This window comes from Macaca thibetana, chromosome 8 (genome assembly GCF_024542745.1).
Source record: "Macaca thibetana thibetana isolate TM-01 chromosome 8, ASM2454274v1, whole genome shotgun sequence".
Classification (NCBI taxonomy): domain Eukaryota; kingdom Metazoa; phylum Chordata; class Mammalia; order Primates; family Cercopithecidae; genus Macaca; species Macaca thibetana.
Window position 1 is genome coordinate 25,486,589 of NC_065585.1, and position 17,848 is coordinate 25,504,436.

Below are 17,848 nucleotides of genomic sequence, written 5' to 3' on the forward strand. Positions count from 1 at the left end.
CTCTACTAAAAATACAAAAATTACCCAGGCGTAGTAGAGGGCGCTTGTAATCTCAGCTACGTGGAGGCTGAGACAGGAGAATCGCTTGAATTTGGGAGGTGAAGGTTGCAGTGAGCCGAGATTGTGCCACTGCACTTCAGCCTGGGTGATAGAGCAAGACTCCATCTGAAAACAAACAAACAAACAGAAGAAAACCCTGAATATAAGAAGAGGAAGGAACAAGGGATAAACTTCTAATGAGTCCAAAGCCAGAAGTATGATGAGAATAAGGCAGCGAGAGAACTGGAAGAAAGAGAGTGCCTTGTTATTCCACGGTAAGCACTGCACATTTTAAAGTACTTTAAAATTTAATAGCTATCTTTTATTGAGTATAACTCAATGCCTGAAGAAAGGCTAAGGGTTTTATCTACATAACTTCATTTAATCCTCATAGTATATATCACAATTCCAGTTTTACTGATGAGAAGACTGAGGCTTGGTGAGGTTAAATGTATTGCTCACATTTTTGCAGCTAGGAAGAAGAAACTGCATCTATCTGATGAGGCAAATGCTGCTAACTACCAAGCTAAGTGATGTTGACCTGTATCTTTTTGTTGTTGTTGGAGAACAATGCATGCGTGACTCCTGTATCCTTTTCTTGTGAGTTGATACCCCAGAGCCAGTTATATTAACACATTCAGCCTTGCAAGATGAAGTCCACATCCCCTAGAGTGACACAGGAGGCCGGTCAGAGTCCATCCCACACCCTTTTCTCTAGATTCACCCTCTCACACCGTCTGCTCCTGCTTGCCCCGACTATTTTCAAGTTCGCTGAACGCACCACGGCAGCTTTGTACCTGGTGCTGTCTGGGTCGGTGATGTCCTTCCCCCTCTTCTTCTCCTGGTTGGCTCCTGCAAATCCTTCAAAATTGAGAGTGAGTGTCACCCCCTTTCCCCTTTTCTGAACTGAAAACAGTGAAGGTACTATTGCCTTTCACACTGGGCAGGTCTAGGTCTGGGGCTTCTCTGCAGACCTCCACCATAACTCTCCATTGCTCCCAACCCGGTCTCCATCACATTAAAATTCTGTGATGCTGACTGGTTGTCCAGTGTTTATTTCACAAGCTCACAGCCCCTTCCCTTTTGTTTAGTATGTCACTGTCTGAAAGGACCCAGAAATAAGATAGAAAGAAGTACTGATAGTGGTTAGTGATGGACTTTGGTAGCAGCCCTGGGGACACCTGGCTTGTACAGCTAAGTGGCTAGTCTGGTTACCACAGCATCCTTATAGCAGTAAACTATTTTTTTTTTTAAATGTAGCCAATCAATTCAAGATATCTGTGAATATCAAGGAACAAAGCATCTATTATCTAATAAAACAATTTCTGATGCTCACTTTTGTAATTCAAAAATTAAAATAACAGTAGCTACTGTTGCTTTATATTGTGTTTTCATTAGTAGTGTGGGTCACTCAGCAGGGTGGTGGGTGGTTTCGTGGATGTGGACGGGATGCCAATTAAGAAGACCTTGATTTCACTTTCTGGTTGGGTGATTGGGCAAATATTTTTCTGAGCTTCTAATTCCTTATGTGTGAAATGGCAGTAGTAGGAGAGCCTCCCCCGCATTGTTTGGGAGGCCAAATGACAGCATGATTGTGAAAAGCCCTTTGTAAACTGTAGCGTGTTTTAGGAAAAAAAAAAAAAAATGGTGGTGATATTTTCCAGAGTGTCAGAGGAACGTATACAACACAGGCCTGCCCCTGTTTGACCTGGAAATGCTAGTTCAGGGAATGCATTAACAACACAGCAGGAAACTTCTGCAGCGAAATCCTTCTGGAAACAAGAGACTGAATCCTACAGAATGAAAGAGAAATGGCAACCCAAACCTCACAGAGGTTCTCCTTGAAAGGTGAAAAATTAACTTAGGCACTGTCGGGGGTGAGAATGTGCACGACGGCCCCCGTCTTCAGCCTCCCGACACTTTCCTTCCCCAAAGCCATTTTAGTCAAAGGTCATGTGTGTGTCTTGTCAAAGGCCAGCTTCCAATGGAATCATTGTCCCTCGGGACAGCGGCCCCCTGACTACATCTGCATTGGAGAAATCCCAAAAGCAAACGGCCCAGTGCAAACAAGAGCAGTCCGCAGCAGCCGTCCAGAGCACAGCTCCCAGGTCGCGGGGCTGCAACCCAGGCCGCGTCCGCAGCGCCCGGGCAGGAACAGGCGCCGAGACTCCCGCAGCATGACCCGCCACGCCGATCGGGTACGGTATGCGCCTCTCTCTACCCGTCCTCCATTGCTTGGGCTCCCGGGTCACAGCTGCCATTCTGTCAAGCAGAGAAACCTTGCAAAGGGCCTCCAGGTTTGCCGGAAAACGGTCCCTGTTGGGCTGCGTTCCCGTGCACTCAGCTGGAGCAATTTGCAGGCGCGCAAATGCGGAGCTCAACTCATTTCGAGTTTTCGTTGCCAGAGAATGAGTTTGTAAATATCGAGTTTGTCTCTGGTTTCTGGAAGGCGAGCCGGTCCGACTTGCAGAGGGGGACTGTGGAGGACTCTCGGTTCACCACGGCTCCACACTGTGCAAGCGGGCGACCCTCAGCCTTACCAGCTGCAGGGCACAGCGAGTTCTGTCCTGGGCGGCGAGACGGCCGGGCTTCTTGTTTATTACCTGTGGGACAGTGGCTTGGCAAGAAGGACGGGGATTTTTAAAACAATATGTTTAGTAAGGTCCTCTGGACTCCCACACTTGCCTCCAGGAAACAGAATCATCTCACTGAAGGAGGGAGCCCCTTCCCCACAACGCGCCCCTCGCAGGCTCCACAAAGATGTTGATTGACGTGCACAATTCGGCACAGCCAGTCTCTTGGCTCTTTGTCCTCTTCTTTTTGAACAAGCCTTTCAAAAGGATCTGGCTAATTTTGGATAAGACTAGAGGGAGCCCTGGGTTTCAACTGATTATGGGTGCTTTTGATCTGGACTTGGAAATCTCCAAGGGCGAACACTGGGGAGCGTCCGCAGGGGCAGCGGGCACAGCCGGTCTTCAGGTGCGGAGCGGGGGTCAAAGGGTTCCAGCGATGATTGCTGAGCTTCCACACTCTTGTTTCTTTTTAACAAGTGAAGCACGAGCCACTTCTCACTGATAGGGGGAATGGAAACAAAAGCCACTCTAGTGCCCAGCAGGATGGAGAGGGAAGCCAATGATGGTATTGCTTATGTATTTATCACACACCCAGTTCCACGGGGCGCAGGAGCTTTTCTGCACTTCTGCTCATCAGGTATTTAATGGAACTTCTGGTTTCCCCTGCAGTGGTCACCTCTGGCTGTCACCTCAGTTTTCTGCTCCTCTTCCCACTAAACTCCTTGAAAGAGTGGGTGGCATTTGCTGTCTCCTTGTCCTCACTACCCTTTTGCTCCTTCACACCCAGTCACCTGGCGTCCACCCTCACCTCTGAGGGCCAACCTTTGGCAAGGCCGCGGAAGACCTCCTTGTAGCAAAACCATAGAGCATTTTCAACTCCCCCGCACCCCCACGTACACACACAGCCTCTGTGTCATTTTGAACTATTGGTCCTTTCCTCTCTCTGTTTTTGACTGTGTCCTGGATGCTGCAATCTCGTGCTTCCCTGGCTCCCTTCTGACCTTTTGAGTTACAATTTAATACTTAAAGGGCTTCACTTCATAAATGTTCGTGTGCACTGCTCTTTCTTCTTAACTCTCTTCGCTTCTCATCCTGCAGTCTCTCTGGATAATCTCGTTCACTCCAATGGCTTCAACCACTACACATACATGATGTCTCCCAAACCTAGCCTAATCTTTCCCCTAAAATTCCAGTCTCTACTTTGATGTCCCATAGAGCACCTTAAAATCAGCGAGTTAGGACCTGGATCTGTCTTCTCCCTTCTTCTCCCAGGCCTGCTCTTCCTCTTCTCTTTGCCACTGCTTAAATGGCATTCCTCAAGTTGTCCAAGTCAGACACACCGGAATCACCCTAGGTGACTTCTTACCTTTCATTCATGACAATCATCACCAAGCCCTGTCTACTCTCATTGCTGAGTATAATTCATACACATACTCGTGTCTCCACCTCCCCACCACTGTTATAGTTATGGCGAGTATTCCCTCAAATTCCATTCTGGCCACAACTTCCCATTAGTCTCATTTGGGGTCAGTCTTGCCCAGCGCATACCTACATTTTGTCTCCACACTGTGTCAAATGATCTTTCTTTCTTATTTTTTGAGATAGAGTCTTGCTCTGTTGCCCAGACTGGAGCACAGTGGTGCCACCTCAGCTCACTACAACCTCCATTTCCCAGATTCAAGCAATTCTCCTGCCTCAGCCTCCCAAGTAGCTGGGATTACAGGTGCCTGCCACCATGCCCAGGTAAATTTTTTTTCTTTTTCTTTTTCTTTTTTTTTTGCATTTTTAGTAGAGACGGGGTTTCACCATGTTGGCCAGGCTGGTTTCGAACTCTTGACCTCAAGTGATTCACCCACCTCGGCCTCCCAAAGTGCTAGGATTACAGGCGTGAGCCACCGTGCCCAGACTGTGTCAAATGATCTTTCTAAAATGTAATAGGATCATGCAGTTCTTTTTCGAAAAGTCTTCAGCAGATTCCCATTTTTATTTTCTTTCAAGAATAATTTTGGTGGATACATGTTCTCCACAACTTGCCTTTTACCTTCCTCTTCATTTTTATATCTTACTACTCACTCCTCCAGATTTTATGCACCATTTTTGTATATTTTATATACATTTTGTCCATATCATATATGAATTTAGGTATGTTAAACAATTTATTAAATAAGACTTTCTTTCTGTACATCTATGAGGTCTGTGTCTAACCTCTATTTTTATTTAGACCCAGCTGAAAGCCCCTTTCTCTTGGAAACTATGCAGATCATCCTTCCCAATGAGTTACGTGGCCCCCTCTTGTTCTCCCAGAGCTTCCTTTGTTCCTGTGGATCAGAGCACTTACCATTCTTTATTATAACTATCTATTTACTTGTCCATCCCACACCAGTCCTTAAGGATCAACTCTTTTTGTCTTAGTATCATTACAGTTAGTGCTTAGACCTAGCTCGGATGCTCAATGAATTTCTGTGCAATTTTTGTGAATGACTATTTATGTTTAAGCATTGAATTAGATGACAGAGATACAGAAGCTTTCAGGAAATTATCATCTATAATATGCTAAGGAATAAAGATTAAGTATGATTATCAGGGAAAACATAGTTTTCTACTTATTTAGCAATGGAAGAGTTTAGACTTTCTGGATATTTGAGAATAATGTCTCGAGTCTCTGGGTCTATCAGTTCCCTTTCTAATTCACATCTCAACGGGTGGGCTTCTCCTATTGCTATTGCACCTATCCTAACCTTCCCCAAGGAAGAGCTGCAAGAAAGGCCTCTTGCAGTTTTGGCTCTGTTGACTTTGTGAAGGCAAAGGAGTCTTCTTTAGGCTGGAACCTGGCTTGGGACAAGGACACTAAAGGCCTAGATAGGTGGGCTTGTAAGAGTCCTTTGATAAGCTTGATCCAGAGAAGGCATCCAGGACCTCAGAATGGGCCCGTGGGCAAGCCCTCTAAAAACTCTTTAGAAAGTGATGGAGAATTTGGGATGCTAGAGATAAGTAAATGCAGTTTTGATTTCCTAAAGAAAGAGATGCGTGCAATCTAAACCTTCAGACAGAAAGGTGAATGGTGATTAACTTTGATAGGGAGTTATTTAAACTTGAAGTTGTTCTCAAACTGTTTGAGAAGGTCCTTTTCAGATATAGATACACACTACTTAGTGTATCCATACACTAAGTAGAAAAAAATGCAGGATACACCACATATTGCACTTTGTATGAACTTTCAGTGGGTTCATTACAAGTCAACTCTGAGACTCCTTTGAGTTGTAATGAACCTCCGGTTAGGAATCTCTAATCAAAGGAATTAATTAATTCCACAGATATTTGGGAGAGTGAAGTAGGTGGCGAATAGTGGAGCCAGCATAAATCAAATTATGCATGTTTTCTTTTTTGAGATAATCCCAATATCATGTGTGCTAATGACCATGAACTTGGAGTCACAGGACCTGGGCCCACATCCCTGTTCTGGCACTTGCTACTTGTGTAATTTTCTGAGAGATGGTTTTATTATCTATTAAAAAAGAATAATAGGTACTGGAAGATTTAACTAAAATAAAGTATGTGAATGCACCTGGAACATGGTTATACTCAATAAACTGTAATCAGTTGACAACATTGATTTCAGGAAGGCACAGATTCTGTCATCTTCTTCTGGATTAGAAAAGTGCATATGTCACAATAGCAAAGACTTGGAACCAACCCAAATGTTATCAGTCTATCAATGATAGACTGGATTAAGAAAATGTGACACATATACACCATGGAATACTATGCAGCCATAAAAAGGATGAGTTCATGTCCTTTGCAGGGACATGGATGAAGCTGGAAACCATCATTCTCAGCAAACTATCACAAGGACAAAAAACCTAACACCGCGTGTTCTCACTCATAGGTGGGAATTGAAGAATGAGATCACTTGGACACAGGGCAGGGAATATCACACACCAGGGCCTGTCGTGGAGTGGGGGGAGTGGGGAGGGATAACATTATGAGATATACCTAATGTGAATGACAAGTTAATGGGTGCAGCACACCAGCATGGCACATGTATACATAAGTAACAAACCTGCACGTTGTGCACATGTACCCTAGAACTTAAAGTATAATAATAATAATAATAAAAAGAAAAGTGCATATGGATTGGATTAATGACTGGTTGAATGCATTTGTTAAAGGAGAGCTGATTAAACTATGGATTGACATGTGAATGTCTTTAGTGGCATGCTACTGGGCTCTGTCTTCATTCGTGTTTATTCAGCATCACTGATACCTATAAAGGCATAATATAAGGCTCCCATTTGCTAAGAGAAAAGGCATAAGGATTAGGAGTCCAAAAGTTATCAATAAGTTATAATCTGTTTTGACTTTTAACTTTTGGGGTATGTGTGCAGAGAGGGATATAAAAAGTCTTGTGCATGGATCCCAAAAGTCAATTGCAAATTATTAGGTATGTTTGTATGTGTATGACAGAGGGGATAGGAAGGAGAGGGGGAGGGAAAGGGAGATTGAGAAAGGAAGAGACAGAGAGAGGAAGAGACAGAAAGTTAGAGAGAAGTGGCAGTTTCATATAGTTAAGGTTTAGAGATTTAAACTGATAATAAAATCAGTAGTGATATGTTTCTTTTAAAACAGAGTTTTGTCGTATTAAAAGAGGTCTAGAGGCCAGGTGTGGTGGCTCACACCTGTAATCCCAGCACTTTGGGAGGCGGAGGCGGGTGGATCACGAGGGCAAGAGATGGAGACCATCCTGGCCAACATGGTGAAACCCTGTCTCTGCTAAAAATACAAAAATTAGCTGGGCGTGGTGGTAGGTGCCTGTAGTCCCAGGTACTCGGGAGGCTGAGGCAGGAGAGGTGGAGGGTGCAGTGAACTGAGGTTGCATCACTGCACTCTAGCTTGGGTGACAGAGTGAGACTCTGTCTCAAAAAAAAAAAAAAAAAAAGAGAAACAAAAAGAGGTCTAGAGTATAGAACATGAGACATGATAGTCATTGTACTCTGTATTGTTCAGAACATATTCAGAACAATTGTATCTAGTTCTGGGTGCCAAACATAAATTTATTAGCAACTGTATTGTCTATTATTATCTGAGCACCTACTATGTGTCAACCACTCTGCTAGATGTTGAAGACAACAGTGCTGAAGAAGACCTGCTCTCATGGTATTTACAACGGAGCAGAGGTGTTCGATGAGGAACCAGGTGACTTTAATTCAATATTCTACTTGCTTTGATAGGGGAAGCTTAGGTCCCCATGAGACCACCTGAGAAGGGATATTTAATCTAGACTTAATGGGACCAGGGTAAACATTCTATAGGAAGTGATGTCTACATTGAGACCCAAAGGCTGAGTACAGATGAGGGTGAAGGTGATGGAGGGAAGAGGGCTGCAAGCAGAGGTGTCAGTACCTTCAGTGGGCTGTGCAAGGGACTAAAGAAGGAATGCAAGAGAGGGGAGGGGATGAGAGAAATGAGACTGGAATGGTGGCTGAGGCCAGAATGACATGACACTGTCCTTCTTGAAGCTGTAGTTGATCTTTACGAAAATGGGGAGCCCATGGAGTTTGTAAGCAGGGCAGTGTCACAATCGGTTTGGGGTCTTGGAAAGATCAATCTTGCTGCAATGTGAACAATGAGTTGGAAGGATGGCTGGTAAGAGAGAGACCACCTAGGAGGCGCTGTGTCATATAAGCAAGAAAAGACGGTGGCCCTAAACAAAAGGGCAGCAGGGAAGGTGACAAGAGTGGATGAATTCAAAAGCTAATTAGGAGTTATAAGAGTATGGTGACAGACTGCAGGAATGCTGTAGGAAGGGTGGGTGTAGGAGAAGAGAAGAGAAGATTTAGAGGGTCACAATGTCTGTCTTTCCCTCTAATGTGGAAGGGAGATAATCATTGTGTTTGTCTTTGAGAGGGCAGGATGAATGAATAAATGAGCCAAATGAATAAGAGACACAAGGAGATACATTTCAGCTCAATACAATAAAGAATTTTCTAACAGGCATCCCAAGGCAACGAGTTCTTTGTCACAGAGAAATTTAAACAGAGGCTTGATAGCAATTCTTGGAAAAGTTGGAGAGGCAGGAATATGGTTAGCCAGGCTGGAGGGCATTGACATTTCTTTTCAACCCTAGGATTTCAAGATTCTGTGTATAAAGTTCACATATCTGAGCTTGGCATTTAAGGTGTCCTGGGATCCAGTCCTTTGTTAGGTGGCCATATGTCCTGGTTTCCTGGTACGGTCCTAGTGTATGCTTTTGTTTCCTGCAGCTATTAACAGCAACTTTTTTCATGCTTGAAGAGATCTTAGTTTGAACAATGAATTTTATGACCATCCAGCTCTATGACTTGATTTTCCTCCCTCGACCACTGACATTCTTTTAGAACTCCCATGAACTACTCATACTAAACTATTTGTTACTCTCAGAGTAGACCAGGCATTTTACTACAAGTCGGTTTACTTATGCCATTTCCTGTGTCAGGAATACCCTTCCTCTCCATTGTCTATGTACCTCCTGGAAAATATACATTTTCATTAAGTCCTAATCTAAATCAAAAGGTAAGTCCTTCATTAAGCGCTTTTTTTTTTTTTTGTAAGACAGTTTTGCTCTTGTTGTCCAGGCTGGAATGCAATTGCAATGGCCTGATCTCGGCTCATCACAACCTCCGCCTCCTGGGTTCAAGCAATTCTCCTGCCTCAGCCTCCCAAGTAGCTGGGATTACAGGCATGTGCCACCATGCCTGGCTAATTTTGTATTTTTAGTAGAGATGGGGTTTCTCCATCTTGGTCAGGCTGGTCTTGAACTCCTGACCTCAGGTGATCCGCCCACCTCGGCCTCCCAAAGTGCTAGGATGACAGGTGTGAGCCACCATGCCCAGTCTTTTTTCTTTTTAAATTGTCTTTTTATAATGTGATAGGTTGCATTATATTGCTGAATATATAATTATTTTTATACTTTTTTGAGCCCTTTCCCTAAGTTATCATCTCCTAGAAGTAAGGTACTAAGATCTTTCAAAAATACAGTAACCCATTGGAATGAATGGTGATGAATGGTGCTTTGTTTGAAGCAATAAACTTTCAGAGGGAAATTTTCATTTATTAAAAAAGGTCATATTATCATTATATGAGTGATGCATGCATTTTGTGGGAAAAAAATCAAAAAGGGAAAGTACAAAAAAGAAACACAAATTATCTACAATCTCACTATTTAGAGATAAGCATATTAGCACATTAATGAATATCCCTTCTATATTCTTTTATGTGTATGTAGCCTTAAAATTGGAATTGTCCATAGCCTTCTGTAACCTGCTTGTCTTTAACAGCATACCATGAATATCGCCCCATTTCATTATATATTTTTCAAAAACATAATCTTCAATGGGTGCCTTATATTCTAGATGTAGCTGCCTCATGATTTGTCTGGCAAACTCCTGCTCGATATCAGGCTATTTCCACATTTTTGATGTTGCGAAAAGAACTATAATGACCAACGCCCAAGAGAAATATTCATGCATCCATTTGGTCTGGGACATTTATATTTTTCTAAGATGGCAAGACAATTATTGATGGAAAGAAGAATATTGAGTCGCTAAGAAAGCATGAGTTAAAAACAAAAAGGGCTAACTTTGCCTTATGATTTTAAATGATGATTTAAAAACATCATTTTTATTTTATGTTACATATATCGATTATATATGAGATTTTTATATGTGTGTATATATACTTATTAGTCCTATAAGTTAATGAAGGTACCTTGTCTGATTTGGAAATGTGTCAACAATCCGTAGGCTTAGTACAGGAGGGATTGAAAACTGATAAGTAAATGTCTTGAACAGAAAATTGAGTCTGAAATCTAAAAACTTCAGTGTTTTTGTATCAGTGTGAGACATAATTTTGTTCATAAGCTAAATATAAGGGAAAGTGACATGTTTGCTACAGAATAAAGATATTTTCGTGAAAAGAGGGGCACTGTCTAGTGTTTTGGTGTTTGGAGAAGGTATTACAGACTTGAATCCTTATTCCAAAGTAAATAATTTATCATCTTAAAGCAGAAGGTGTCCATTGTAGAGTGGAATGTTTTTATCTGAGGAGAAGCAGGCTTTGGGACACACTCTGAACCCATTTGACCGCTTTTTAATAGAATAGATGAAAGATGTTGTTATGGGTCGAATTGTATCCTCTCGCAATGCAAATGTTGAAGTCATAATCCCCAGTTCCTTAGAAGGTGACCTTATTTAGAGACAGAGTCTTCAGAACGGTATTCAGATTAAAGGAGGTCATGAGGATGGGTCCTAACCCAATATGACTGATGTCTGTATACAAAGGAGAGATTTAGACACAGGAGCAGACACAGGGAATAGATGGTCATCTACAAGCCATGGAGTGAAGCCTCGGAAGAAGCCAACCCTGCCGACCGACACCTTGATCTCAGACTTCTCATCTCCAGAATGTGAGATGATGTGTTTCATTGCCTTTTGTTGTTGTTGTTGTTTTGTTTTTGTTTTGACTCACTGCAACCTCCACTTCCAGACTTAAGTGATTCTCCTGCCTCAGCCTTCCAAGTAGCTGAGACTACAGGCATGTTCCACCACACCCGGCTAATTTTTGTATTTTTAGTAGAGATGGAGTTTTACCATGTTGGCCATGTTTGTCTCAAACTCTGACCTCACGTGATCCACCTACCTCTTTCTCCCACAGTGCTGGGATAACAGGTGTGAGCTACTGAGCCCGGCTGATACATTTCATTGTTTAAGCCACCCGCTACTTTCTAATATGGCAGCCTGAGCTAACTAACACACATTTCTTGAAAGCATAATGTCCTTAGCATGGTTTTAGCTGGTAACACTCAGTACAACATTATTTCACTTTCCAGTCACCAGAGAGTTTGCCTTTCTTCATAGAAATGATCGGGACAGTGCTTTGCAGTTTCACAGCTTGCAAAGGATTTTCATTTCTATTATCTCCTTGACCCTGACCAAAGCGTGTGAGATGGGAATTCTCTTCCTCTCTGTTTTAGAGAGAGAAAACAGAAGTTCAGAGAGACTAAGGGAATTTTTCAAGGCTGCACAGCTTGGAAGTGGTAGTGCGGAAACTCAAACATGGGTCTTCTGATGGTAAATACTGTGCTCTTTTAAGTAAAACTCAATGCATTCATCTTCATGGACATGTCAAATATCATCTTCCTTCTCTGAAGTTTGAAAAGACATAGATTGTAGCATGCTGAGCCACATTTCCCCATTTTTATAACTTTCGTGAGAATGATTTTTTAAGCCTTCTTGTTGGAATATATCTGAAGCCTGAAGGCACCTAGTGTGCCTGCGTCATTATTATCAAATATTTACCAGGAATCCTTGATTTAGGCCCCTGTGTTTACTTGCAAAGAATATTTCGTCTCCACTTTGGAGCTTTGTTTACTGACAAAATAGGCTTTCTCAGTACACAGTTTCATTACCCACAAATCCAACTGCAAAACTTTGGATATGTTGGATATATTTGAGTTTTTCCATCATTAATACTGTTCAGATATTAATTCAACATAGTGGTGCGAGGGACGCCTACATTTTCCTGGAAGCTGCTCGACTTTAATCAGTAGGAACAAATGCAAGATTATCGTACTTTTTCCTTGGGTGACCTAAGCTTGTTCTTGGCATCCGTGAGTGTAGAGCGCGGGGATGTCTCAGAGTGTTTCAGTGGCTTCTACACAGGGGAGTTATTAGTTTTTAACCTTGGGGATAATTCCATAAGAATGCAATTCTTTTCCTCCCTGAAAGAACAAAATATTGCTTATCTTAGGTTATCCCTGTTATGCAATAAAACCAGTGGTTCCCAGATGGTGAAACTTATCTAAGAGATCTATAGGTAGGGGTTGTTAGATTTAGCAAAACTCAAAAAAGACAAAAACAACAAAATCCCAGGATGCCCCAGTTAAATTTCAATTTCAGATAAACAATGTATACTGTTTTAGGATAAATACATCCCCAATATTGAAAATACTAAAAAAGTATTGTATCTGGCAACTCTATCTATAAGACAATTTTGTGGGTGGAGTGTTAATAATTCTTCAATATTTTAAAAGTCTATGAAAATTATGCATGTACCCAAGGAAGACTCCAGAGGTTATTGACAATGTGTTAAATTTCCTTGAGTTTGGTTGGGAATTTTTTTTTTTTTTTTTTTGACCTAACTTGAAAAAGCACTGCTCATCTCATGTGGGAACCACAACAATTATACTACCCGTTTTCTTTTCTTTTTTCTTTTCTTTTTCTTTTTCTTTTTTTCTTTTCCTTTTTCCCCTCCCCTTCCTTCCCTTCCCTTCCCTTCCCTTCCCTTCCCTTCCCTTCCCTTCCCTTCCCTTCCCTTCCCCTCCCCTCCCCTCCCCCCCCCTCCCCCCCTCCCCTCCCCTCCCCCCCTTCCCTTCCCTTCCCTTCCACCGCCCTTTCTTTCTTTCTTTCTTTCTCTTTTCTTTCTTTCATTTTTTTTTTTTTGACAGAGTCTCTCACTCTGTTGCATAGGCTGGAGTACAGCGGCGCAATCTCAGCTCGCTGGAACCTCTAACTCCCAGATTCAACTGATTCTCCTGCCTCAGCCCCCTGAGCAGCTGGGATTACAGGTGTGTGCCACCACACCTCGCCAATTTTTTAAAAAAACATGTTTGGTAGAGACAGGGTTTCACGATGTTGGCCAGGCTGATTTCGAACTCCTGACCTCAAGTGATCCTCCCGCCTTGGCCTCTCAAAGTCCTGGGATTACAGGTGTGAGGCACCATGCCTGGCCTATACTACCCATTTTCAGTGACTTGTATTCTAGGGATCATGCAAAGCCCATATGTTATCTCTTGCAATGCTCAAAATCAGGGGTTGGTTAACTATGGCCTGCAGGCCAGATATTGTCCTGCCTGTTTTTGTTGTTTTCTCCAGCACATGTCAAAGTTTTATTTCACACTTGCAAAGCAAAAGAGAGTGAAAAGAAAAAGCTGTTTCACAAAAACAGTCTTAGGAAAGGGCGCTATTAGGAATAGAAATATGTAGATCAATCTCAAATTTCAGCTGCATCAGAGTCACCTGGAGGGCTTGTTTGAACACCTGCTGCTGAGCCCCACCCCTAAAGTTTCTGATCCAGTAGGTCTGGTGTGGCCAGAGGATTTACATTTCTAACTAGTTCCCAGGTAATGCTATTTTGACTGGTTTGGGATCACACTTTGAAACCCATTGGTCTAGATTCTAAATAAAATTATTTGTTTATATATCTATGCAATTTGCTTTATTGTTTATTTAATTGACAAATCGTATGCATGAGATACAATGTGATGTTTTGATACACGTATACACTGGTGAATGTATACATTTAAAACTAATTAACATTGGTTTATCACCTCACATCCTTATCATTGATGATGAGAATGTTTAAAATCTGTTCCCTTAGCAATTTTCAAGTATATAAAACATTATTATGCCTTAGTCACCATGCTGTATAATAGATCTCCAGAACCTATTCCTCCTGGAGGAATAAGATATCTTTTCTAACTAAAACTTTATACCCTTTGACCACCACCTTCCCATTTCTCCCACCCCTAGCCTCTGTAACCACTGTCCTATTCTCTGCTTGTATAAGTTTGATTTTTTTAGATTCCACATATAAATGCAATCACGTGGTATTTGTCTTTCTGTGCCTGGCTTATTTCATTAAGCATAATGTCCCCCAGGTTCATCCAGATTGTTGCAAATGACACGCTCTCATTCTTGTTTAGGGCTGCATCGTATTCCATTGTGTATATATACCACATTTTCTTTATCAATTCATCTGCTGATGGACACTTAAGTTGATTCCATATTTTGGCTATCGTGAATAATGCTGCAATAAACATAGGAGAGCAGATATCTCTTCAACGTGCTGATTTCATTTCCTTTGGACGTACACCTGGTAGTGGGATTGCTAGATCATATGGCAGTTCTATTTTTAATGGTTTGAGAAGTCCCTACACTGTTTTACTTAATGATTGCACTGATTTACAATTCCACGAACAGTGCATAAGGGTTTCCTTTTCTCCACACCCTAGCCAACACTTACTGTCTTTCATGTTTTTGATCGTAGCTATTCTAACAGGTCCGAGATGATATTTCATTGTGGTTTTGCTTTGCATTTCCCTGATGATTAGTGATGTTGAGCACCTTTCCTGTACCTGTTGGCCTTTTGTGTATCTTCTTTTGAGAAGTGTCTGTTCAGGTTCTTCATTCATTATTTTTTATTTTACTTTAAGTTCTGGGATACATGTGCTGAATGTGCAGGTTTGTTACATAGGTATACATGTGTCATGGTGGTTTGCTGCACCTGTCAACCCGTCATCTAGGTTTTAAGCCCCACAAGCATTAGGTATATGTCCTAATGCTCTCCCTCCCCTTGCCCCTCAGCCCCCCACGATCCCTGGTGTGTGATGTTCCCCTCCCTGTGTCCATGTGTTCTCATTGTTCAACTCCCACTTATGAGTGAGAACATGCGGTGTTTGGTTTTCTGTTCCTGTGGTAGTTTGCTAAGGATGATGGTTTCCAGCTTCATCTTTATATCAGGTTGTTTTCTTGCTATTGTATATTTTGGATCTTAGCCCCTTATCAGATGGATGGCTTATAAATATTTTCTGTGAATATTTCCGTAGGTTGTCTCCTCACTCTGTTCACGGTTTCCTTTGTTGTGCAGCTGCCTTCTGTTTGTGTAAATAAATTTTTAATGGAACGTAGCTACCCCATTTGTTTCCATACAGTTCGTGACCACTTTCACGCTACAACAGCAAGTTGAGTCGTTGTGACAGAGATTGCTGTATGGCACACAAGACCTAAAATGTTTTTCTGGCCCTTTACAGAAACTTTGCCTACAACTGCTCAAAACTCTCTTTGAAACAGTACTGTTATTCTTATTTCTAGAATGAAACAAATGGAAAGCTGAAACTTGAGAAAGGTCTCACAGTTCTTAGAATTCAAACCAAGATCTGTTTGAATTCCAAAGCTTCTGCTCAGAAGCTAACCCAAGAGGGGCTGGTTGTTTGTTACCTTTGTCCTAAATTGATAAACAAAGGGGAAACTGATTTGTGACTTCTTGTTAAATACTGTCCTTTTCAAAGACAAGACAGATGGTATAGTGTAGTGGTGAAGTTCTCAGGCTCTGGGGCCACACTGTTTACATCCCAGCTCCCCCAATTCATTCCTCTGTATTTCAGCTTCTAACCCTATAAATTACAGATAATGATAGTACCTATTTGCATGATTGTTGCCAGGTTTAAATGAGATCACGTCTGAAAAGAAATTATAAAAGCACTTAACATGTGGTCCACAAGACATTTGTTATTTTAATTTCAAATAACTATTTTTTCAAAGTAGGGAGCCTATGGAAATGAAAACAAAGAGCGTGGAAAGGTTGTCAACCAAAGCATCTCCTGTGGCTGGTTGTTAGAACATTTCCATCAGGAAGTTTCTAGAGCACAGTGGCCCCTCCTTTTCAGAAGATAGCTAGGAGAGATGCTTTTTCAGTTTCTCAATATTTATGTTTATACTTAATACTTTGGCCTGACCACATTTCTTAGTCCCTTGGCCAGTCAGGGTTGCCTTGAAAAGGCCTGTGGTGAGATAAGATGTTTATCCAGTGATTCCTGGACGCTGAACCTCTTATTATTGTTACCCCTGATATTTATAGTTCCAATATCTATTCCCGGTGGCTCCAGATTGATTAAAAATGTAGTCAGAGCTGCCAGAGAATGGCCTTCTTAAATAATACAAGACAAGCAATTTTCCTCAGAAACACCTCAATTTGATCCTTAGGCAAAAGCAAGAAAATCTATCAGTTTTTTCACCGATATCCTTCATCCTTTGAAGCATATTTTCTTATGGAATCACTAGGAATAAAATCTGTGTGTGGTTTGTTAAGCATATTAGAATGGCCTTGATCGTCTGACGAGATTAGGAGATAAAGTCGTTCCCTGAAAGGGATGGGAATGGAAGGCTTGAGACATTGTCCATGAACTAGTCAATGGATAGATGATATGATGTAGTCAATGTCCTGGCAGGGAAGCCTGGAGGCTTTGCTGAAGTGAAGCGTCATGAATGTGTGTGGATAACATCAGCAGGGGTTTGCAATTTTTCCAGCACGTTTTGGGTGCCTTGGAAAGGGGGTAAGAAAATGGTGTTATTTATTCTAGGGTTGGGGATTAGTACCGCACTAGGAAGTGAGAAAATTCTTGAGAACTCTGTTTTTTTTTTTTTTTTTTTTTTTTTTTTTAATTGAGACAGAGTCTTGCCCTGTAGCCCAGGCTGGGGTGCAGTGGCACCATCTCGGCTCTCTGCAATCTCCCTTTCCTAGGTTCAAGCAATTCTCATGTCTCAGCCTCCTGAGTAGCTGGGATTACAGGTGCACACTACCACGTCTGGCTAATTTTTGTATTTTTTTGTAGAGATGGGGTTTTTCCATGTTGCCCAGGCTGGTCTTGAACTCCTGGCCTCAAGCAATCTGCCTGCCTTGGCTTACCGAAGTGCTGGGACTACAGGTGTGAGCCACTGTGCCCAGTCAAGAAGTCTGGTCTTGGGTGCCCAGGTTGGGGAGGGATGGAGGTAGAAGGGCCCAGCAACCCTGCTGCCATTGACAGAGGACAAAGCTGCAGGACAGTTGCCTGATCCCTCTTCTCCTCTGCCTCAAACCTCCAAACTCCAGTTATATTTTCCTTCCCCTTTCTTCAGCATTCTCTTCCTTTGTCAAATCATTCAACCAATGTTAGTTGAACATCCCTATGTGCCAGGGACAGTGCTGGGATCTGGGGACTTAACGGGAGGGACATAGACTTGGCATCTACACTGGTGGAACTCATAGTCCTATGGTCGGGGGTGGACAATTCAGGAGTTGGGTAAGTGCTCAAGGCATAAGCATAGGGGAGAGAAGGATGAATGGGAGGGGACAAGGTGGTCAGGGAAGGTCTCTGTCTGAGCTGAGAACAAAGGATCCAGTGAAAACAGGGGTGGAGAAATAGGAGGAGTTACATTTTCCAAACTTAACCAGCTAGTAAAGTGGCAGTGCTGAAGTTTGAACCTAGATGTGCCTGACTCTAGGAACTGTCTGCTTTTAGCCCGGGCAACACAGTGAAACCTCTTCTCTACAAAATATTTAAAAATTAGCTGCCATGGTGGCACATGTCTGTAGACCTAGCTACTCAGAGGGCTAAGGCAGGAGGATCCCTTGAGCCCAGAAGTTTGAGGCTGAAGTGAGCTATG

General features: G+C 42.2%; 1 protein-coding gene across 6 annotated transcripts in view; it reads left to right on the top strand.

The window, feature by feature from the left end:
* The first annotated feature begins 2,039 nt into the window (after positions 1-2,039).
* The window catches only part of ENPP2 (ectonucleotide pyrophosphatase/phosphodiesterase 2), a 125,177-nt gene continuing 109,368 nt past the window's right edge, over positions 2,040-17,848 (top strand). For all 6 annotated transcript variants that reach the window (XM_050802092.1, XM_050802094.1, XM_050802093.1 and 3 more), the window contains exon 1: positions 2,040-2,237. In XM_050802092.1, the coding sequence (XP_050658049.1) occupies positions 2,217-2,237 (21 nt within the window). In that variant the 5' untranslated portion in view covers positions 2,040-2,216. The remainder of the gene's footprint in view (positions 2,238-17,848) is intronic.